Genomic DNA, 22,771 nt, shown 5'->3' with positions numbered 1-22,771 from the left:
ATAATAGACTTTTGCATATAAAAATAAACATTTTCATAATGGAAAATTATATAACAATACCTTTAAAATGGATTTTTTATGTCTAAATAATTATGTATTTATATAATATAAAAATGGAGGAACAAGGCAGCACAGTAGATAGAATGCCAGGCATGGAGTCAGAAAGACCTGAGTTAAAATCCAGAGTTTACCAGTCGTGTAACCCTGGGCAAATTAAGTGTTTACCTTAATTTCCCCATCTGTAAAATGAGCTAGAGAAGGAAATGGCAAAACACTTCAGTATTTCCACCAAGAAAACCTTAAATGGGGTCACAAAGAGCCAGACATGATATAACAACAACACAAAATTATATAACAATAGCTATAACAGATTTTTATGTATCAATGTGTTCCTATAAAACAAAATTACATAACAATTAGGATTTATCTAGCACTTTTAGGGTTCCATAGCACTTTTTTTTTTTAACCCTTAACTTCTGTCTTGGGAGTCAATACTGTGTATTGGCTCCAAGGCAGAAGAATGGTAAGGGTAGGCAATGGGGGTCAAGTGACTTGCCCAGGGTCACACAGCTAGGAAGTGTCTGAGGCCAGATTTGAACCTAGGACCTCCCATCTCTAGGCCTGGTTCTCAATCCACTGAGCAATCCAGCTGCCCCCTCCATAGCACTTTAAACACATTATCTTTCTATCCTCACAACCCTGGGAGAGGCATTATTATTATCTCCATTTTGTTATCCTTTAGTGAATTCAGTTGTGTCCAACTCTGGGACCCCATTTGGGGTTTTCTTGGCTAAGGTACTGGAGTGATTTGTCATTTTTTTTCCTCTGCTTCATTTTACAGAGTAGAAACTGAGGCAAACAGGTGCTGAAGTGGTGTACTGCATAAAGCCAGTCTGGACACCCAGAAGTTCAAATTAATGGAACCAATATTTATTACTGGCCAGGGCAAACGTTCCTAATGAAAGTCGCACCGGGCTGAAATTACAATGCAGTTTTTATAAGGTGCAAGATACAAAGCAAACAATGTTCATTATGAGATATAACCTTGATGGAGCAAGCAAACCTTATCATCATTCGTCAGTGGCAGAGGGTACAGGACGTTCCATTGTATATCTTTTTCTAGGGAGTTACTTTCTCTTGGATCCTGACGTATATTGTTTTGATTCTGAGCTGACTGACCTTCACAGGAAAGCTCAGTTCTGATTTCTACTTTTCCCAGGGAAAAACAGGTTTTCTGGTCAAAGACTTCGTTTATCTCACTTTAGTGAAGTGGCTTGTTCAGGGTCATACAGCTAAGATACTGGAGTGGTTTGCCACTTCCTTCTCCAGTTCGTTTTACAGATGAGGAATTGAGGTAAATAGAGTTAAGTGATTTGCCCAGGGTAACCCAGCTAATGAGTGGCTGAGGCTGGATTTGAACTCATGAGATGAGTCTTCTTGACTGCCAGCCGGATCAGAAGAGTTAACTAAGGCAAACCTTTCGAAGTGATTTGCCCAGAATCTCATCTGATCTATGCAGGTTATCTAACACAATCTTAGCCTGGGCTGTAGGGGAGGAAAACAAAATTCGGGCCTCTCTCCTCCTGCACCTGTAACCCCACCTTGATAAGCCTCGGTGAGCTCAATTCAGTTCACAAGCAAATGCTATGGGCGCTTTTTATGAGCCGGGTCCGGCGGGAGAAATGCCCGGATGGATACAAAAACCGAAATCGAGGCCCACTTTCTAGTCTATTCTCCCTTAGGGGAGCAGCAAAGGTATAAAGCCGAAAGGGAGGGGCTGATACGCCAGGCCAGGTCCCCTTCCCAAAGTGCGTGGGAGAGCTCGGACGGAAGTCTCCGGGTCTAAGGCAATCAAGATTCGCCTGCCTCGGTTTCCGAGTCTGCAAAAAGAGGCGGGGCTAAACCAACGGAGCTCGGGCCTAGGGGAGGTCATCGTGGGGCGGGTCTTCCTGTGCGCCTCCTCTTCTGATTGGAGAATGTCCTCGCCACCTCCGCCAATGACCGCTGAGCTGGGGGCAGGTTCCCGCGGTGGCTAGAACAGCATGGCGGGGCGGCTCCTGTGGGTAAGGATTCTTCGGCCACGTAGCGCCCCCCTCTTCCCCAGGAAGGGGGCGGGAAGGGCGATCTGAAAGTGAACGAGGTTGTGGGGAGGGTGTGTGAGCGGGCGGAGCCTGGTGGGAAGGAGCATGCCCCCAGTCGAAAACATGTGTGCCCACCAGTGCCCACGTCCAGTGTGGGGGAAGGGACACCCAAATGCCTGGGTACTTCGGCCTTCCCCGTGGGCTGGGTGAAATGCCACCACTCTCTGACTCCAAGAAGCATTAATTAAGCGCCTGTGCTTTGCTTGAAGCAAACCTTCAAGTGTCACTCGATGAAGCTCCAAATAAGTGTAAGACATGGACCTTCCACCACAAGCAGCCACTAGTTTAGTTAAGGAGATGCAGTAGGTAGACAGATGGTAGGCATAACAGACTTCCGAAACAGTGAGTGCTGCCAAGTAACAAATTATAGACCAGAAACTGCAAACCTTAGCGCTAAATAAATCTTAGCAATTGGTATGATTCTGGATATTACTGTGTTGTGTATTGATGGAGAGGAAGCTAATAAATAACAATATAACAAATAATAGTAGTGCAATTATAAGATGCTTGAGGGTGCAGAGAAGACTTCTATTTGTATTCCCAGCACTTTGTCTAATGCCTAATGCCTAGGCTTTTGTATGTGCTGCTCAGTGGATTGTGTTGCCAGGAAGAGTGCTGGATTAGGGCTCAGGGAGATCTGAGTTCCAATTCTGCTTCATATATCAGTTGTGGCAGCTACTATCTCAGATACTAGTTGGTCGTATTCCCACCTCTAGGAATTTGTAATATCACCGTCGTTAGATTATATATTAACTTCCTCTCTATCAGTACACAAGTTAAATCTAGAATATCATTAGCTAACATTTACATAGCACTTTAAGGTAGGCAAAGTCCTTGACATTCATCATGTGTAAAATGAAGATAATAATAGCAGAAGGTTTTGGGGAGGAAGTGAGATTATGTGTGTGTGTGTGTGTATATATATATATATATATATATATATATACATTCTATGATAGATTCTATGCCTAAAAGTTTGTCTAAGATTCTGAAGTTATATGATCTAAGATATATATATATATGTATATACATACATATATATATGTTGCAAACCTTGAAGAGCCATATTGATATTATAGAACTAGAAGATAGTTTAGTTGTGTCAAACTTGGGTGGGTGGGTGGGACTCCTAAATGCTGCCTGATACCTGATATAGATTAAAATGTAATTAGCAAAAATTTAACAAAGTAAACACACAGATAATATTAATTTGTGGTTTTCTAAGTCAAGACCTGCTGGTAGACACCAGTTTCTGTTTGAATTTGATTCTACTGCTTTAGACTAACTTCATAATTTTCCAGACAAGGAAAGTACGAATTAGAAAGGCTTCAGGTATAGGCCTGATGAATGATTCTACTACCTCTAGCTAGGTTTGGAGGGGCTAACTAGTAAGGTCCAGGGTGGTTTTGTTCATAACAACCTTTAGAAAACATTTACCAAGTCAGAGAGTGGTTGTGATCTGCATGGGTAGAAGAAATGTTCATTTTTGATGAAATACCAGATTATGGAACTAATTGATGGAAAAGAAATCTGGATTCCACAAGGAAAACCACTCATTTTATAGTCATTATAAATTGAAGTTCTTAATCACTTCTATGGACAGGTTTTAGGGGATTCTTGAACTTGAATGGAGAAAAACATACTTTTTTATTTTCACTAACTTCTAACTGAAGTTTAGCTTTTCCTTCAATTATGAATGTAGGCAACAAAGCACTATTCCGAGATGTGGTCCATAAACTCACCAGATTCCCAAAGGGGTTCATGACATTAAAAAGGTGAAGAACTTGCTATATTCAACATGTGGGAGGCAGAGGCTGCAGAAGGTAGCCTCTGTCTTGGTTCTTAGGTGAATCCCTGACAATATATTTTTGCAGAAGCGGGCCCAGGAGGCAGCAATGATCCTTGGAGGCGGAGGCCTGATCTTCACCTCCTACCTGACAGCAGTAGGAGATGAGCACTTCTATTCCCAGTACTTGATGCCTGTGTTACAGAGGATGGTAGACCCAGAGCTGGCTCACAAGCTCACCATTCGCTGTATTGCAATGGGACTCCTCCCACGCCCAGCCCTCCCAGATTCCAGTATGCTGGTATGTATACTCTGGGGGTGAAGAAGGAGGGGGAAATGCTGTCATTGCACCCAACTAGGGCTGGCCTTGGTGGAAGCTGTGATTATAGTTGGAAATTCATGAGTTCTCAAATTGGGCAGTGAAGATACCTTCTTGTATCCCATTTGTTCCTTTTACCAAATGGAGGGGTTCTATGTTTTAAGAATAAATAGGGCTGAAGAGATGCTTGGAGAAGAACTAACTGACTTAAATACATAAACATATATACATGGATATACGCATGTGAGATGTGTAGGTATATGTATATTGTGCTCATGCATGTCTGCATACATTACATATATGTAAGTATGCACATGTGCATATACATATAGCGTAGCTTCTTCCTAATATTGTGCTTTGATACCTGTCAGAAGACTGCCTGACTTATAGGTCCCAGAACAAGTTCCTTTGGTATTTCGATAAGGAGCTGAACTTCCCTTTAATGGGTTCTAGTGTTACAAGGGAATCACTTTAAAAGACTGATATATATTAATTTAAGGTCGCCAAGGAATTCAGCTATGTAATTCCTAAATGAAAAACTCAAGTCAGCCGTCAGCCTTTTTTGGAGTTTAATTACAATAGGAGCAAGAAAGGAATTAGAGATAGAGAGAAAGAAAAAGGGAGAGAAGGGAATAGGGCTTAAATACCCCTTCTGTTTAGGCTGGGCCAAAAGGCCCAAGCCCTTAGATAGCTGGGGCAAAGAAAAGAGATCAGTCCCTATCACTCACGTGACCAAAATGGAGAAACAGTCTCAGAGGCCCCCACCTTCAGCTTCCTTCAGCGCAAGCTTCTCCGCGCCCACACGAACCACACCGACCAACTACTCAACAACCTCCCTGGAGTCTCCAGACCCCCTATCTTTAAGGAAACCATCCAAGTTGCCTCCCCTCAGTCCTCACATCTACCAATCACTGTTCATCAATTTCCCTGTGCCAATGGAGGCTCTAGCTTAACCCAGGACCGCCCAGAGGTTTCTGGCTTTTGCACATGTCTGTTGAAGGTCATATTTTCAAATGATTAAATCTTTGCTCCTTTGCTACAGCCCTTTCTAAATCCTGTTAACCTGAGTAGGGTAGAGATTGGAATAATTAAATTTTGATCTAGGCTGCAGCCCTTACTCAATCCTGTTAGGACTGAATAGGGTGGAGATTTATTCCAAGTATCTCCATTGTATCAATTCTAAAATCAATCATGACTCAAAGAAATTCCTGCTCTATGCTTAAGCATAGGTCAAAGTCCTTTCCATTGTTCAGCAAAGGGTTTCTGTCCTAAAGTAATCTTAAGAAGGGAAGAGAAGGAACCTCCCATGCCAATGGGGTTCCCATTCCAATAGACTATCAGTAAGAAATTTTCCAAGTATGAAATATCCCAATGGTGAAATTTCCAACATTTATAAGTCTAAGGAATTTTGAGGTTTACACTAGATAGAGTTAAACCAAAGAGAACTTGACAATAAAGAGTGTTGTATCCATCAAGCCATCAAAGAACTGCCTAAGAAAAAATCCCCAGGGCCTGATGGATTCACCAGTGAATTCTATCAAACATTCAGAGAACAGTTAACCCCAATATTATACAAACTATTCGACATAATAAGCAAAGAGGGAGTCCTACCAAACTCCTTTTATGACACAAGCATGGTACTAATTCCAAAGCCAGGCAGGCCAAAAACAGAGAAAGAAAACTATAGGCCAATCTCCCTAATGAATATAGATGCAAAAATCTTAAATAGGATACTAGCAAAAAGACTCCAGCAAGTGATTAGAAGGGTCATCCACCATGATCAAGTAGGATTCATACCAGGGATGCAGGGCTGGTTCAACATTAGGAAAACTATCCACATAATTGACCACATCAACAAGCAAACCAACAAGAATCACATGATTATCTCAATAGATGCAGAAAAAGCCTTCGATAAAATACAACACCCATTCCTACTAAAAACACTAGAAAGCATAGGAATAGAAGGGTCATTCCTAAAAATAATAAACAGTATATATCTAAAACCATCAGCTAATATCATCTGCAATGGGGATAAACTAAATCCATTCCCATTAAGATCAGGAGTGAAACAAGGATGCCCATTATCACCTCTATTATTTGACATTGTATTAGAAACACTAGCAGTAGCAATTAGAGAAGAAAAAGAAATTGAAGGCATCAAAATAGGCAAGGAGGAGACCAAATTATCACTCTTTGCAGATGACATGATGGTCTACTTAAAGAATCCTAGAGATTCAACCAAAAAGCTAATTGAAATAATCAACAACTTTAGCAAAGTTGCAGGATACAAAATAAACCCACATAAGTCATCAGCATTTCTATATAATTCCAACACAGCTCAGCAGCAAGAACTAGAAAGAGAAATCCCATTCAAAATTACCCAAGACAAAATAAAATATTTAGGAATCTATCTCCCGAGACAAACACAGGATCTATATGAACACAACTACAAAACACTTTCCACACAACTAAAACTAGACTTGAACAATTGGAAGAACATTAACTGCTCATGGGTAGGACGAGCCAATATAATAAAAATGACCATCCTACCCAAACTCATCTATCTATTTAGTGCCATACCCATGGAACTCCCAAAAATTTTTTTTACTGATTTAGAAAAAAACATAACAAAGTTCATTTGGAAGAACAAAAGATCAAGGATACCCAGGGAATTAATGAAAAAAAAATACAAAGGAAGGGGGTCTTGCAGTCCCAGATCTCAGACTATATTATAAAGCAGCGGTCATCAAAACAATTTGGTACTGGCTAAGAGACAGAAAGGAGGATCAGTGGAATAGACTGGGGGCAAGCAACCTCAGCAAGACAGTATATGACAAACCCAAAGATCCCAGCTTTTGGGACAAAAATCCACTATTTCATAAAAACTGTTGGGAAAATTGGAGGACAGTGTGGGAAAGATTAGGCTTAGATCAACACCTCACACCCTACACCAAGATAAATTCAAAATGGATGAATGACTTGAACATAAAGAAGGAAACTATAAGAAAATTAGGCGAACACAGAATAGTATACATGTCAGACCTTTGGGAAGGGAAATACTTCAAAACCAAGCAAGAATTAGAAAGAATTACAAAATGCAAAATAAATAATCTGGATTACATCAAATTAAAAAGTTTTTGTACAAACAAAACCAATGTAACCAAAATCAGAAGGGTAGCAACAAATTGGGAAACAATCTTCATAAAAACCTCTGACAAGGGTTTAATTACTAAAATTTATAAAGAACTAAATCAATTGTACAAAAAATCAAGCCATTCTCCAATTGACAAATGGGCAAGGGACATGAACAGGCAATTCTCAGCCAAAGAAATCAAAACTATTAATAAGCACATGAAAAAGTGCTCTACATCTCTTATAATCAGAGAGATGCAAATCAAAACAACTCTGAGGTATCATCTCACACCTAGCAGATTGGCTAACATGACAGCTATGCAAAGTAATGAATGCTGGAGGGGATGTGGCAAAGTGGGGACATTAATTCATTGCTGGTGGAGTTGTGAATTGATCCAACCATTCTGGAGGGCAATTTGGAACTATGCCCAAAGGGCGATAAAAGACTGTCTGCCCTTTGATCCAGCCATAGCACTGCTGGGCTTGTACCCCAAAGAGATAATGGACAAAAAGACTTGTACAAAAATATTCATAGCTGCGCTCTTTGTGGTGGCCAAAAATTGGAAAATGAGGGGATGCCCCTCAATTGGGGAATGGCTGAACAAATTGTGGTATATGTTGGTGATGGAATACTATTGTGCTAAAGGAATAATAAAGTGGAGGAATTCCATGTGAACTGGAACAACCTCCAGGAAGTGATGCAGAGCGAGAGGAGCAGAACCAGGAAAACATTATACACAGAGACTGATACATTGTGGTACAATCGAAGGTGATGGACTTCTCCATAAGTATCAATGCAATTTCCCTGAACAATCTGCAGGGATCTAAAAAAAAATACTACCCACAAGCAGAGGATAAACTGTGGGAGTAAAAACACCGCTGAAAAGCAACTGCTTGACCACAGGGTTGGAGGAGATAAGACTGAGGAGAGACTCTAAATGAACACTATAATGCAAACTCCAACAACAGGGAAATGGGTTTGAGTCAAGAACACATGTGATAACCAGTGGAATCATGCGTCGGCTATGGGAGAGGGAAAGGCGGGGGGGGGGGGGGGGGGGGGGGGGGGGGGAAGGGGAGGAAAAGAAAACGATCTTTGTTTCCAGTGAATAATGTATGAAAACGACCAAATAAAATAATATTAAAATTAAAAAAAAAAAAAACTATGACTAGAGTCACTAGAATGAGATCTTGTCCGTCAGGTGTGTTTGGAAGACACAGAGAATCCTTGGGGACACCAGTGGCCCAGGGAGCTTTAGAGGAATGTTGGGGTCTTAGTAGAAAGAAGTGGACAAGATGACTCCTAGAATGAGTAGGCCTGCAATTTCAATTTAATTCAATTTTCTAATCATTTATTAAGCACCGTCCATACTCAGTTGGGGATACAAAAGGACTCAAAAGACAGTCCTTTCAGGAGAATGATTTTATTAACTGAGAAAAATGGGTGCTGAAATTGTCAGCAGACAGGGCCCCAACCCCCTCCCATTGTCTGAGTTTCCTTACTTCCCAGTCTGGAGCTTTGACTTCTGAAGGCAAAATTGAGGATTGTTTCAGGACCCTGGAGAGAGGCTTGCTGGTAGGAGGTTATTGGTCCTTCCTTCCCAATTCATTTTCCCTTGTGCCTTTTCCTTCAAGCTTCTTCCTCCCAATTCTCTTCAGTTTTCTCACCTCTTTCCTTGTTTCTCTATCCCCTTTTGACCTTTACTTTCTTTCCTACATATACCTTGGGATTCCTGATCTCCTATGAATTTGGTTAAAGAAGTGGCTAACTGTAGGGCACCTTGCCTTGTCTAATCACTTTTTTAGATTAGAGCTTTATGCAGCTAGAAGAAAAGGAGATTTATGTGTGTATGCATATGTATATAAATATGCAAACATATGTATGTTTACATGCAGAGGTATAGCTATATATACATACATGTATGTGGGGGGGGATAGCTAATGGTTAAAAATGCTCTTTGATTGGTACTGGCCCTTATTTTTTTTTCCTCTATCCATCTTGGTATTTAGATTGGCATGCCCTATTGTAGGAAATCTTGACCTTTTTTTTGTGACATAGATCCCTTTGACAGGCTAGTGAAACTTGTGGCCTAGTGGTGCAGTGGATAGGGTGCTGGACCTGGAGTCAAGAAGACCTTAGTTCCAATCTGGCCTTATACACTTTTAGCCATGTGACCCCTGGCAAAGCACTTAACTTCTTTCTGCCTCAGTTTGCTTATTTTTAAAATGGGATAATAATAGTATCTACCTCTCAGGGTCCTTGTGAGTATCTGATGAGATAAGCTATGTAAAGAGCCTTTCAGATCTTAAAGGGCTGTATAAATGCCAGCTATAAAAATGCAGAATTGAAGGAAATGCTCAATTTTAGTTTGAGGTGGCTAAAAATAAAGATGTAGTGTTTTTTTCTGTCCTTGAACCGTAGGCTAAGAATCCTTTTTCTAGTGTGAAATCAGGACACCTGTCCTTTGCAGTTTGCTAGCTCAAAAGATACTGTCAGAGGCAGCTGGGTGGCTCAGTGGATTGAGAGTCAGGCCTTGAGACGGGAGATCCTAGGTTAAAATTTGGCCTCAGAAACTTCCTAGCTATGTGACCCTGGGCAAGTCACTTAACCCCCATTGCCTAGCCCTTACCACTCTTCTGCCTTGGAACCAATACACAATATTGTTTTAAGCTAAAAAAAGATACTGTCATTTGTTAATTCATATAATATTTGCAAGAAAGAAAAGAAAAGAGAATGTCAGAATGGAGGGATTGAAATATAGGGGAAAATTAGAGATGGAAATGGGAGAGAGATAGACAGACAGACATTATTCTGAAAAGAAAGGAACAGAGCCTGGAAGTAATTTGTTGTTGAAAGAAAGGATTCTTGTTTCTTGGGCCAGAGGAAAAACAATGTCAGCTCATTAAAATTAGATTTTCTGTATCTGAGTTTCTGAATGAGTCTCTTTCCAGAGGCCCTACTAGCTGTAATCTCGTTGGGTGTCCTTGGCTTATTAGCTTAGTTAGGGAATGGTGTTAATGAAGTAAAGGCTTTAAATTTGATCTTTTTATCCCTCTAGGAAGTACGGGTTCTGGGCCATAGATTCCGAAATCCTGTGGGAATGGCTGCTGGCTTTGACAAGAATGGGGAAGCAGTGGATGGACTTTATAAGATGGGCTTTGGTTTTGTTGAGGTAGGAAGTGTTACCCCAAAACCTCAAGAGGGAAACCCTAAACCCAGAGTCTTCCGGCTTCCAGAAGATCAGGCTGTCATTAACAGGTAGGCAAATAGACAGATCTGGTTTGTGAAGAGTATCTATTTGTTCAGTCCCTAAAAATGTATTTAGTTTCCTTTCCTCCTCCGATTGTGTCCATCCCTCAGAATGTTGCCAGTGCACAAAAAATACTCCCTGCTTGGTGGGAATCAGTGAGATAAGTTCTCTTGTATCCCACAGATATGGATTCAACAGTCATGGACTCTCAGCGGTGGAGCATCGGTTAAGGGCTCGGCAACAAAAGCAAGCTAAGCTCACTGAAGGTAAAATGGAGCCCTGGGAGGGGGTTCATTAATGAGCTGCCAAGAGAAACTGGGCATCAGTGTGGAGAAACAGAAAAATATTGGAACCAAATTCCTATTTCAGAGGAGTCATATCCAGCAAGTATCTTGGTGACATTAGACAAGTCACTTCTCTCCCTCCCTAGGTCTCAGTTTGCTTATCTAAAAAATGAGGGAGTACAAGTAGGTGTCTCTGAGGTCCTTTTCAGATTCAGAGTTAGGATCCCATGTTCCTAGGAAGGGATGGATGGGTTTTAAAGGTTGTTTTTTCTGTCTTTTGTTTGCTCTTTTAAAACAAATAACTCATTTGCTTAATTTCTCTTATTTTGTAGGTGGGAATATTGAATGAAAGTTTAAGTGAATTGGGGCAGCAAGTAGCACAGTGGATAGAGGGCCAGGCCTGGAGTTGGTAGGAGTTGGATTTAAATCTGACCTCAGACACTTTTAGCTGTGTGACCCTGGGCAGGTCACTTAACCCAGATTGCCTAGCCTTTGCTACTCTTCCGTCTTAGAGGTGATGCTAAGACTGAAGGTAAAGGTTTAAAAAAAAAAGCTGAAGTGGCTTGCTCAGACGTGAAGGGAGCTTTCTGAACCCAAGCTCTCCAGTGGCCACTTCAGATCTCTTCAAAAGAGGCTGCCACTTTTCATCTATTTAAGATCATGACCCCTAATTGCATGGCTTCTTCAATAGTCATTTTAAGTCTACCATTCATTCATTCATTCATTCATACACACTGAGAGATCACAGACAAGTCATTTAACTTTTCAGGGCCCAAGGATCTAAGCTATGTACCTATGACTAAGCTATGTACCAGGCAGTGTGCTCAATGCTGGGCATATGAAGATAGGCAGAAACATAGCTCTGCCCTAGAGAGCTCCTAGTCTGATGGGGGCAAACAAATGCCTCTGAGCATCCCTTGTTTGTGACAACTCGACCATTCTTCTGCTCTGACGCATTCAGGGTTGTGACTAACCTTCTGTGGCCTCAGGCTGCTGTGATGACCCTGTGAATGCTGTCTTTCATGGCTGCTTTGGCTGGCCCGTTTTTGTGGGCCTCAGGACATTCTTTCAGGACATTTTAGCGATGGTAGATTTCCTGGTGGAGGGATAGGGCTTAATAATAATAACAGTGATACCGTATAATTTGTGTGGCCTTGGCATCAAGATGACCTGGTTTAAGTTCCGCCCTAGATACACACTGTGAGATCACAAACAAATCATTTAACTTTTCAGGACCCAAGGGAATTCTATGACTAAGTTAGGAGAGTTGCAATCTGTAATTTGCAGAGAGAATTTCCTCACCAGGAGTTCCTTAAAGCGATGTGATCACAGGTCTCCCAAAATCACACAAACTCACTGAATTTGTGTAGTTCTCTAGAGTTCAAAGTTTTTTATTAAATAACTAATTTGCATATATTTTTCATATACAAGAAAAAGAAGGAATCCTAAGGTGTTCCTATTTTCTTTAACAGATACGGACAATACCTAGTACATCCCCTTTTTTTTTTAAACCCTTACCTTCCATCTTGGAATCAACACTGTCTTGGTTCCAAAGCAGAAGAGCAGTAAGGGCTAGGCAATGAGGGTCAAGTGATTTGCCCAGGGTCACACAGCTGGGAAGGGTTGGAGGTCACATTTGAATCCAGGACCTCCCATCTCTGAGCCTGGCTCTCAGTCCACTGAGATAGCCAGCTGCCCCCTACCTAGTGCATTCTTACATTTGACTATGCAGAAGTAAACATTTTTCTCAGCCCACCATATAAAAGACACATTTACAATTTTTTTACTTCTCTTGTGTTCCCTTTCTTGGAGCTCTTGGAATTTCAGCTTTCTACATGGATCATTTCATAATAGTAATAGAATTTATAGATATCTATACATGAGAAAGTTGATTGTAGGGCTTTAAGCCTCAGTTCTAAGTGGCAATGTTCATTGTTCAGGAAAAAATATTACGAATGTTGAATTAATGCCAAAACTTGTATATTTCATTACCTTGATATATGATATTTGTTGCATGTAAATTAAACATTTTATAGCTATAAAGAAAAAAAGCAAAACACTCTCATATCCATTATCCCACTTGATCCGCACCACAACCCTTTCTTTAAGGCCATCAGGCCTGGTAAAACTGTCCTTATTTTACTCATGGGAAAGTCAAGGTTCATACAGGTTAAAAGACTTTCTTATAGTCACGCATTGTGTCAGAACCCAGACTCAGACCTTGGGGCTTCTGACTCCTACCCTACTACATTGTTATTGTGCAAATAGAAATATTTGAATATTAATTTTAAATCTTCCATTATATCTTTTGAAAGGTTGAGTACTTAGCAAAATGGAGACACCATTTTAAAATGCCACCCAGAACATTCCTAGATAGGTTTAAAATGTTGCTTTGTAAAGAAAACAAAAACCTGTTTACGGGGTCTGGGGACCCTTTAAAGGTCAAAATGTGACTTGGGATAACTTCTGGGCTTCTTTCTTCTTCCTGCTTTCCTCTGGCCCATCATTTGGACTGTCACAGTGGGAGCTGCTCTAATCCCTTCCTCAGATGGCTCGTGTCAATTAAACTGAAAGGTTCTGGGCCTGCTTCTCTATTAGGCCAGGGACTGTGGTGAGGATTAGAAGTCTTGCGGGGAGTTAAGAGAAAACTTGAATTTTTTGCCTTTAGTGTGCCTAGGAGCTTGAGGTTGGAAAAAGACATTAGATGCTCAGGGAAAGAGTAAACAGTCCGGTTCTGCTTAAATCAGGCCAAGTCAGCAGGGCCAGGTGGGAGTCTAGTGAAAACTCTGATCAGCTCCAGGGCAGTGATGTGACTTTCCAATCCAACTTAAGTTAAATGGCCAGCAGTCATTCAATAGGCATTTTTGTGTGAAAGGCAGAATGATATAATGGGGAAAGTATATTGGAGTTGGGAAGACCTGGGTTCAGATTCTGCTTTTGATACATACTAGCTGTTTAAGTGACCCTACACAAATTAAGCTCTTAACTTAAACTCTTGGAATCCCAGAAATAAACAAAAAAACCCCAACACATTAAATACCTACTATGTATCCCAGGTGCTGTGTTAAGCATTAACAAATATCTCATTTGATCCTCACAACAACCCTATGAAATAGGTTCTATTATCCCCATTTTATAGTTGAGGAAACTCAGGCAGTCAGAAGTTAAGGGACTTGTCCAGGGTTACACAGCTGGTAAGTGTCTCAGCTGGATTTGAGATTAGATCTTCCCAAATGAGCCCAGCACTTTATATGTGCCACTTAGCTACAGTTGCTACTAGTTATCATTGGTAGAAGACTTATTCACTAGAAGTTCTGTGCCAATGAAACCGCAGGTCTGGTCTCCCAAAATGTGCAGGGTCCTGAAGATGCAAAAAGAGCTAAATACAAGTCTCTCTCCTCAAGGAACTTCTGTTTTGTGGGAAGGAGGGGACATGGGATGGAAGCTGTATGCAGGTAAGTAGATGCAAGTGTGTTTGAGGAGGGAGAAAGTCCGGACAATTGAGATTAGGGTCAGCTTCCTGAAGGAAGTGGCCTAGATTGAACCTTGAAGGATTTTTAGAGGCCAAAGAGAAAGGGAGCAAGTTCTAGGCATGTAGATTATCCTAGAGAATTACAGAATATATTTAGAGACATCTAGGCCTACTCCCATATCTGAATGAGAACTCCTTATATTTCCAATGAGTGGCCATCCAGTCTTTCATTCAGGACCCCCTCCAAGGAGGAACCCACCATCTCCTGAGTTAACTTGAACAAGCAGCTTTCCCCCAACTTGGTCCTGAAAACCTGTTTTATTTAGATTTTTTAACTCGTGCAGACAAAACCAAAATGGGAGATTTTTCACCCTGGATTTGAGAAGGGTGTTAGTAAGTTGTCATATTAGTAAAGAGGTTCCACAAACTCTGCTGATGTCCTAGGCTGATTCTCAGCCATCAGTCAGAAAGCCTAGAAAGTACCATTGACCTTTGCTGATGGCATTGTGTATGTACTTCAGAGTAGAAGGAAGCTTGGTTACATGAATGGCAGCAGGCTTGAGACAAAATCAGTAATATTTAGATTTCAGGTGTTTGGACGTCTCTTGCAGATGGGATGCCACTGGGAATAAACTTGGGAAAGAACAAGAGCTCCTTAGATGCAGCAGCCGATTATGTAGAAGGAGTTCGAGTGATGGGACCGTTGGCAGATTACCTGGTGGTGAATGTTTCCAGTCCTAATACTGCTGGACTGAGGAATCTACAGGGAAAAGATGAATTACGACTGCTGCTAACCAAGGTCCACTATCTGTATTAATCTGGATTTTTAAAGATCAGTCTTAAAAACACTTGAATTAAAAATTACTAAGAAGGATTTTTGATGATTCTTTTAAAAAATCCCAAACCATCCAAAACTTTATAGAGTTAAAGAAATTTTTTAAAATTGATGTTTTTTTTACATCATCCAAATTTCTTCTCATAGCCCTCTTCCTCTTCTTTCTCAGACAGTCTTTCCTTGCAAAAAAGAAACAACAAACCCAAAATTTATAGAGAGCTTTGAAATGCCTATAATTTGGGGTGAGGGATGATCATTTCTAACCGTTCTGTACTTGAAAAAATAGATTCAAGTTTTTTCCAGAGTTTTCTAAATACAGACAGTTCTCACTTTCTATAAATTTGCATTAGGCAAATTTGAATTTTGAATTATGAAAGAAATCCACATTCCTAAAAAACACCTATATTAACTTTACTGTTCAGTACTGTGCTCTCTTGCTTTGCTTCTGCCTCTTGGCTCATTGTTCTGCTGCCTCCCTTCCCCCCACCAAATAGAAACCCTGTTAAGTGAAAGCAGAAAAAATGATGTATGGAGACATCACTGCCACCCCACAGAGGCTTGGCTTGAAACCTGTAGTGCTGAGAGAGACCTTTGCCCCTCTCTGCCCACCTGCCCATGTGTCCAGTACCTTTGTTCTGTCTTCTGTCTGCATTCCGGTACTGTGTGTCTGTCCTTAGACTTCCCCTTGTTCTTCCTCCTGCTCTCACCTCTCTGTCCCTGGCCTCCATGTGTCCTTGAACCATGTGCCCAAGATTCCTTCAAGGGTTCATGGCCCCCTTCCTGCATCCCTCCCTCCTTTTCCCACATCCACGGTCTGAGGAATGGCCCACTTGTGTAAAGTGAGAACTGTCTGTAATTACAGATCCTGGACTGTAATAGAGAATCTGTCCTTTGTGGTTGGGGTTCCAGCCACTTTACTCTCTGTAATTTGGAAAGATTGAATCAAATCCATATTGATCATCCCACTTCACATCTCTCTCTCCCCCCAATTCTCCACCTCCCACCCCCCTTCTCTATCCCTGTAGAGGGCAACATCATCCTTCCAGGCCCTCAGGTTCACAACCTAGGAGTCATCCTGGATTCCTCACTGTCTGCCTCCCCCCATATCCAAGCTGTTGCCAAGGCCCATTGATCTCACCTCTGCAACTTCTGTGCATGCTGGTCTATTCTGAAAATGCAGAATTGCCCCTTTAAGTTTGTGTCTCAATTTTTTTTTACTTTTTGTTCTTCCCAATTAATAGCTTCCATTTGTGCCTTTTTAAAAATAGCACAATCATTTTCTTCCTCTATTCCCATCAGCAAATCCTCACTTGTCACAAAGAAACACTGAATAATTGCTATAGTTTACAATTTCATTGGAAGTTTTCTTTTTCCTAAGAAGCTCCAAATTCTAATGATACCTTTTCTCCAGGTGCTGAAGGAGAGGGATGCTTTGCAGGGTGGACATAAGCCAGCTGTGTTGGTGAAAATCGCCCCGGATCTCACAACCCAGGAGAAAAGGGAGATAGCCAGTGTGGTCAAGGAGGTGAGAGCTTCAAGGCTTAGGCCAGCAGTCTCCTTTCTCATGGTCTGCTCTGGTCTTCTTTAGCAACAGGTCCTTTAATCCCCCTCCCTGGTGCTATTAATTGTTATGGGTGTCAGTCACAGAGTGAGTCAGGAATTGCCCCAGTACCTGAGAAAGCAAATCTTTGCTTACATTTGGCTTTCTTCTTTCTTTTCTCCCTAAACTGTCATCCCCGCTTCAGTTTTAAGAGGGAGGCTGTGGTATATGCAGTTCTTCATTCTTTTACTGTCAGCTCTGAGGTGAGACTCAAGTCCTGTGCTTCATTTGAAAGTAAAATAATAATATAGTAATAGCTGCATTTACCTAGTGCCTGAAGGTTTGCAAAGCACTTCACCTAAGTCATCTCATTTGATCCTCACAGCAGCCCTGAGAGGTAGGTACTATTATTATCCCTATTTTACAGATGAGGAAATTGAGGCAGACAGAAATGAAATGGCTTGCTCAGGGTCACACAGCTAGGGTTTGAACTTGGGTCTTCCTGACTCCAGGCTGTCCCCACTACCACCAGCTGCTGTAATGTGATCGAGGACTGAATGCCAGCTTTTGATTTCTGGTGATGCCAATGAAGTGTGCTCGGGTTAGTAGGCTGAGCCATTTCTTCCTTTCCAGGGTACCACCCAAGGCATGCTGAGGTTTTCTGGGAGGCTTGCAGGCACCACATGTATCTCATGCATTTCTCCATTCTCACACTGCAGCTAGGCATTGACGGGTTGATAATCACCAACACAACTGTCAGCCGCCCTGCCAGCCTTCAGGGTGCACTTCGATCTGAAGTAGGAGGACTGAGTGGGAGGCCTCTACGAGACTTAGCGACACAGACCGTGAGTGAGATGTACTTACTCACCCAAGGTAAGGCTTCCAGCACTCAGAGGGACAGTTTTGGATCAGGGCAGTGTAGCTGTTGGTTTGGATGGCATGGGACAGAGGCAGAAGATGTGGGCATGGATGTCCATCTCATTCATTTACCCATCAGGCAAAATTCCCATAATTGGAGTTGGTGGGATTAGCAGTGGGCAAGATGCACTGGAGAAGATCCGAGCTGGTGCCTCCTTGGTCCAGATGTACACGGCATTTACCTACGGGGGACCACCAGTGGTCAGGAAAGTCAAGCGGGAGTTAGAGGCCCTTCTGAAGTAAGTGGTTCAAGGCAGGGACCTTTAACTGATTAATGCCAATGTGGAATTATCTGTGCTTGGCAAGTAAAGCTGATCACACCTGGCCCTTTCCTATCTTTTTTGGCTTCTGCCTCCTGACTCCCCTCTAGCTGTTCTGTTCTGCTTGCTGTTCTTGGCAGGAGATTCTCCTCCCATCTTAGTGTGGCCTTTTGGGAAGGTTCTCCTTCCATTCCTCCATCTCTTAGAATCTCTGGCTTCTTTCATGACTCAGTTCATGCCACCTTCTGCAGGAGGCCTTTTCCAGTTCTTCTGCATTCTAAAGCCTTCCCCTCTCAGGTAACCTTCTTTCTACTCTGTATGGATCTTGTGTATACCCAATTATTTACATGTTGTCTCCTCCACTAGAAGGTAGGTTCCTTGGAGCTATTGGCAGGGAAGATTCCTGCTTTTCTTTGTGTCTCCAGAGCTTAGCACAGTGTCTGGCATGCAGGAACCACTTCATAACTGTTTCTTGATTAATTTATTGGCAGAGTATCTTGTATCTCTTATCTAGGACAGATCCTTCCCAGATAGGAGATATAAGAAGTCCACATCTTAATGTAAAAAGATATTAGTGGTGTATATTTAATTTCATTATCTATACTTTCTAAGGACAACAAGGACATTCCTGATATCTTCCCACAAGTAGGACTGGTTTTACTTTTTTTTCCCCACAGTCACTACTTTTTTTTTCCAGTATTTTAATTTTTCCTAATTACATGTAAAGATAATTTTCAACATTAGTTTTCTGAAATTTTGAGTTCTAAACTTCCCCTTCCCAACCCTCCCCTCTCCTTTAGACAGCAAGCAATTTGATATAGGTTATATAGGTGCTATTACCATGCAAAATATTTTCATATCAGTCACATTGTGAAAGAATACACATACTAAAAAAACATAAAACCTACTAAGAAAATATAGTGAAAAATAGTATGATTTGATCAGTATTCAGGCTCCATTAGTTCTTTCTCTTGAGGTGGATAGCATTTTTCATCATGAATCCTCTGAAATTATCTTAGATTGTTGTATGGCTGAGAATAGCCAAGTTATTCACAGTTGATCAGCGTGTACTATGTTGCTATTCTGTGTACGCTGTTTTTTAGTTCTATTCACTTCACTCAGCATCAATTCATATAAGCCTTTGCAGGTTTCTTCTGAAAGCAGGCTACTTGTCATTTCTTATAGCACAGTGGTATTCCATTATAATTATATACCACTAGTTCAGCCATTCCCCAGTTGATAGATATCCCCTTAATTTCTAATTCTTCACCACCACACTAAATTAAATTAAGATTAATCTTCTTGGCATATAGACTTAGTAGTAGTATTGCTAGGTCAAAGGGCATGCACAGTTTTGTAACTCCTCAATTATAGTTTCAAATTGCTCTCCAGAATGGTTGGGTCATTTCACAACGCCACCAACAGAGCATTAGTGTAGGACTGGTTTTAGTAATCGACCAAGCAGTATATAAAGGTGTAGAACTTGTCCATTTCCTAGTTCTAAAGGAGATGTTGTCAGTGGGAATAGAGTGGGATGTGTGAGATTGAGCCTTGATGTAGGCAATTTCCACACGTCGTTCCTTTTTCTTTCAGAAGAGAGATGTAGATCGAGGTTTGATAGAAGGAAAAACTTCCTCACAATCGGAGCCATCCTCGAGTAGAATGGGCTCCCTTGGGAGGAAGGCGATCCCACCCTCAGGTCAGCCGTGTTGTAGAATGTCAGGTCCTGCCTGATGACAGTTGGGGGTCCTCGAAGGCGGGTAAGAAGAATGATTGTGAGAGCGGGATCAGGAGGGCCAGACATGCTGCTGCTGAGCAAGGGAAACTTTATTGAGAGGAATCATGACTTTTATAAGGGGAGACAATCCAGCTGGAGTATCTACTCAAGCTTTCCGTACACATGGTAACAGGCAGGGATTAACAGAGACACCTCAAGTGATCATGATACAATCTGCCATCCATCAGTGATTTATGGGGTATATGTTGTGCCGGGGTCTGAGAGATGGAGGGAATTTCCATAGGGTACTTGATACATACACAAATTTCCTTGGGTTCCATGATAACAGACACGAGTTTGCCTGGGTTTTTTTTCAGGGTTTTCTAGGGAGATTTGGGGATTTTTTTCTTTCTAGGGAGATTCTAGGGAGATTTGCATTGGATGCAAATGGAGAGGGAGAGAAGGGAGGGGATGTGGCTGGGGATCTTCTGCTCTATGGACCTGAGCCGTGCTGGAGGGTCTCTGGACCAGAGCTTGCTCAGGGGTCTCTGCCTGCTACAGTAGAAGGAATTCTTGTCTGGTACTGGTGTTGTGAGATGGGGTCAGAAGTTTGTTCCAACTCTGAGGTTTTGTAATTCTCTGGTAGACCAAAGGTTCTTCTTGAAAGCTAGGTCAATAATTTGTGATGTCTTGATAGTATCCTCTTTCTTTGGTTCCAGAGAGCAGGGCTTCAGTCAACTCACAGACGCCATTGGCGCGGATCATCGGAGGTGAGCCAGTTTTTCTTTGTGGAGTGCAAAGCCGTGACCTTCACGGGTGGAAAGAATCTGCCTTAAAGTACGTCACCCATATCACAGGAGCCTTGATTCTCTGACTTGCCTGCATTGTAAAGGACAGTGACATGGGCCTCAAGTTCTCAGAAGACTTTCCTCTGTGGCCTGCTCTGACTTGAAGCCTCAATCATGATTCTTTTAAATTCAAGTTCCAAGATCATTTCTTGTGAACTTCCTATACATAAGAAAACTATTTTGAAGTGAAAGTCATGTAAAGTTTGTGTTTTAAACCCTAATCTCTTGTTGTAGGGCCACTGCTTCTACTCATTCCCCTCAAAGTGTAGTAACTTGGATCAATGACTAGGATAACAGCTACTCTGAGGCTGAACTGTGCTTCTCCGTGTGTCTGTGGAACCACCACTTTTCTCCTTGAGAAAGAGCCAGGCAAAGATTTGCAGAGGAGACAACCCCAGCTCTTCTAGATTTAGGAATTTTTAAAGCTACTGCTCTGGGTCTTGAAAGATGGATGAGCCCAGGGATATATTAGAGGTGGTGGACTGAAGATACACATTTTCAGACATGACCAATGCAGGATTTGTGTGCTTGATTGCATATTCATTACAAGGTTTTTGTTTTTACTTTTTAATAATAATAATAATAATTATGGCATTTATGCGGTTCTTTAAGGTTTACAAAGCAATTTATTTCACTTGATCCTCACAAGAAGTAGGTGCCATTATTATCTCCATTTTTACACATGAGAAAACTGAGGCTGAGAAAGTTTAAACTCGTCTTCACAGATGATTAGAGTCTGAAGCAAGATTTGAATTCAGGTCTTCCAACTCAGGTCTCTAAGTACTGTATGTATTCTGTCTACTGTATTGGGAAAAAGAGAGGTAGAGGAGAAAGGGACAGTTTCCTGACCCCACAAAAAAATGAGAAGCAAATAGAAGGGAGGCACTACAGACCACAGGCTGGATAACTCTGATAGTTACAGATGTCGAATTTCTTAAACAGAAAAGCCAGCTGTACATAGTGGAGATTTGTAGTTTCCTGCAGTCCTTTTCCTTTCCATTGCACAGGATATGCTGAGTTTATTAGGTGTTTGTCAAATTTAGAATTTAAGACAAGAAAGCGGAACAATGCCAAAAGGACAGATGAGCAGGAGCAATAGTCACAGTGGAGTGGGGATGAAGGATGATGGTTAGATGCCCTTGTGTGCTTCATCTCCTTTCCCTCAAACAGGAAAGAATGGCAAAATGAGAATGAGGGGGAAGAGGAAAGAAGAACTTCCCCCATGATGAGCAAGGACCATAACAGACATGGCTGGGCTGATGGTGACCCTGAAGTGGCCAAAGCCCAAAGTGGTTTGGAACCAGGATGATGGGGTGCTGGTGTATAGTGTGTGAGTTCAAGGTGTGCAGGAACTACAATACCAAGATGGAGCCCCCAGATATGTTCTAGGAGGGGATATTCCCCCTGGCAGGGGCTTCTGCAGGGACCCCTTCCTTGACTGAAAATGAAGCATGCTACTTTGAGGGATGGAGTCACAGACACATTGAATCTGGGCTCTGCGGAGGTTTCTGTGGCACAGTGGTTGCACCTTTGACCTGAGGGTGAAGGATGTTTGCAACATCTGTGGGGAAATCTTCCTAAATGGCTTTGTGAAACTTAACACATCCTCCATGTCTCAACTCAATTACATATAATTTCAGTAGAATTTGTGTCCTTTGTAGTCCTGTGTGTTTTATTTTCCCCTCCTGGATCACTGGGGCTCACATAACTCAGCCGTGTTTTATTTTATACATTTAAAAGCTTGCTCTGAGAAAGGGCCCAAACACCCCCACACAAAAGGTGAAGAACCCCTGATTACACTTAGGGGACAGAAGACGGCCTCACTTCATGGTTTGCATATGCCCTGCACCCTTTGACGATGAACTTCCCAAGGGCAGGGACCATGGGTTATTTATTTAGACTTTGTGTCTCTCATTATCGCTTAGTATAGAGGAGATGCTTAATAAATATTTTGCAGAATTGAGGGTTTTTTTTCTTTTAACTCAGGTCTTCAATCTTAGTATTACTCCTAAGACAGAAGAGCGATAATAGGCAATTGGGGGTTAGTGACTTGCCACATAGCTAAGGGCCACACAGTTAAAAAATGTCTGAGGTCAGATTTAAATCCAGGATCTCCTGACTCCATATCTGGCTCTATCCTTTTTGTTACCCAGATGCACCCTTATATTGAAGTGCTAAAAGTCACCAGGCACATGGCTATCATTTCACTCTGTCATGGAATTAGAGGACCTGGGCTCTGCTATTTACTACCTCTGTGACCTTGGGCAA

General features: G+C 41.7%; 2 protein-coding genes across 16 annotated transcripts in view; one reads left to right on the top strand and one right to left on the bottom strand.

Moving 5' to 3' along the window:
* The window catches only part of PKD1L3 (polycystin 1 like 3, transient receptor potential channel interacting), a 94,503-nt gene extending 81,221 nt beyond the window's left edge, over positions 1-13,282 (bottom strand). For 4 of the 14 annotated variants that reach the window (XM_056824238.1, XM_056824251.1, XM_056824256.1 and 1 more), the window contains exon 1: positions 11,888-13,282. The gene's annotated coding sequence lies outside the window, so the exon portion shown is untranslated. The remainder of the gene's footprint in view (positions 1-11,887) is intronic. The other 10 variants (XM_056824194.1, XM_056824210.1, XM_056824202.1 and 7 more) reach the window with 3 other exon arrangements.
* Positions 1,652-22,148, top strand: DHODH (dihydroorotate dehydrogenase (quinone)). Of its 2 annotated transcripts, XM_007477376.3 has the most exons (9): positions 1,652-2,063; positions 4,016-4,228; positions 10,438-10,637; positions 10,813-10,895; positions 14,997-15,184; positions 16,632-16,745; positions 17,480-17,633; positions 17,758-17,917; positions 20,375-22,148. In XM_007477376.3, exons 1-9 carry the CDS (start codon positions 2,043-2,045, stop codon positions 20,427-20,429), a joined length of 1,188 nt encoding a protein of 395 aa, XP_007477438.1. In that variant the 5' UTR covers positions 1,652-2,042; the 3' UTR covers positions 20,430-22,148. The 2 variants fall into 2 exon arrangements, with proteins under 2 accessions (XP_007477438.1, XP_007477440.1); XM_007477378.3 differs by lacking the exon at positions 17,758-17,917 and having other exon boundaries at positions 1,955-2,063.
* Positions 22,149-22,771: the final 623 nt, after the last annotated feature.

The sequence above is a fragment of the Monodelphis domestica genome, chromosome 1 (genome assembly GCF_027887165.1).
Source record: "Monodelphis domestica isolate mMonDom1 chromosome 1, mMonDom1.pri, whole genome shotgun sequence".
Classification (NCBI taxonomy): domain Eukaryota; kingdom Metazoa; phylum Chordata; class Mammalia; order Didelphimorphia; family Didelphidae; genus Monodelphis; species Monodelphis domestica.
The sequence above is the reverse complement of the archived record's forward strand: the minus strand, read 5'-3'. Positions and strand labels throughout refer to the sequence as shown.

Bases quoted from the DNA above. Each gene is read 5' to 3' on its own strand.
- DHODH (XM_007477376.3), top strand. From the start codon at position 2,043: ATGGCGGGGCGGCTCCTGTGG. The intron at 10,896-14,996 runs GTAAAATGGAGC...CGTCTCTTGCAG, and splicing joins GCAAGCTAAGCTCACTGAAG to ATGGGATGCCACTGGGAATA. The intron at 17,634-17,757 runs GTAAGGCTTCCA...TTTACCCATCAG, and splicing joins GATGTACTTACTCACCCAAG to GCAAAATTCCCATAATTGGA.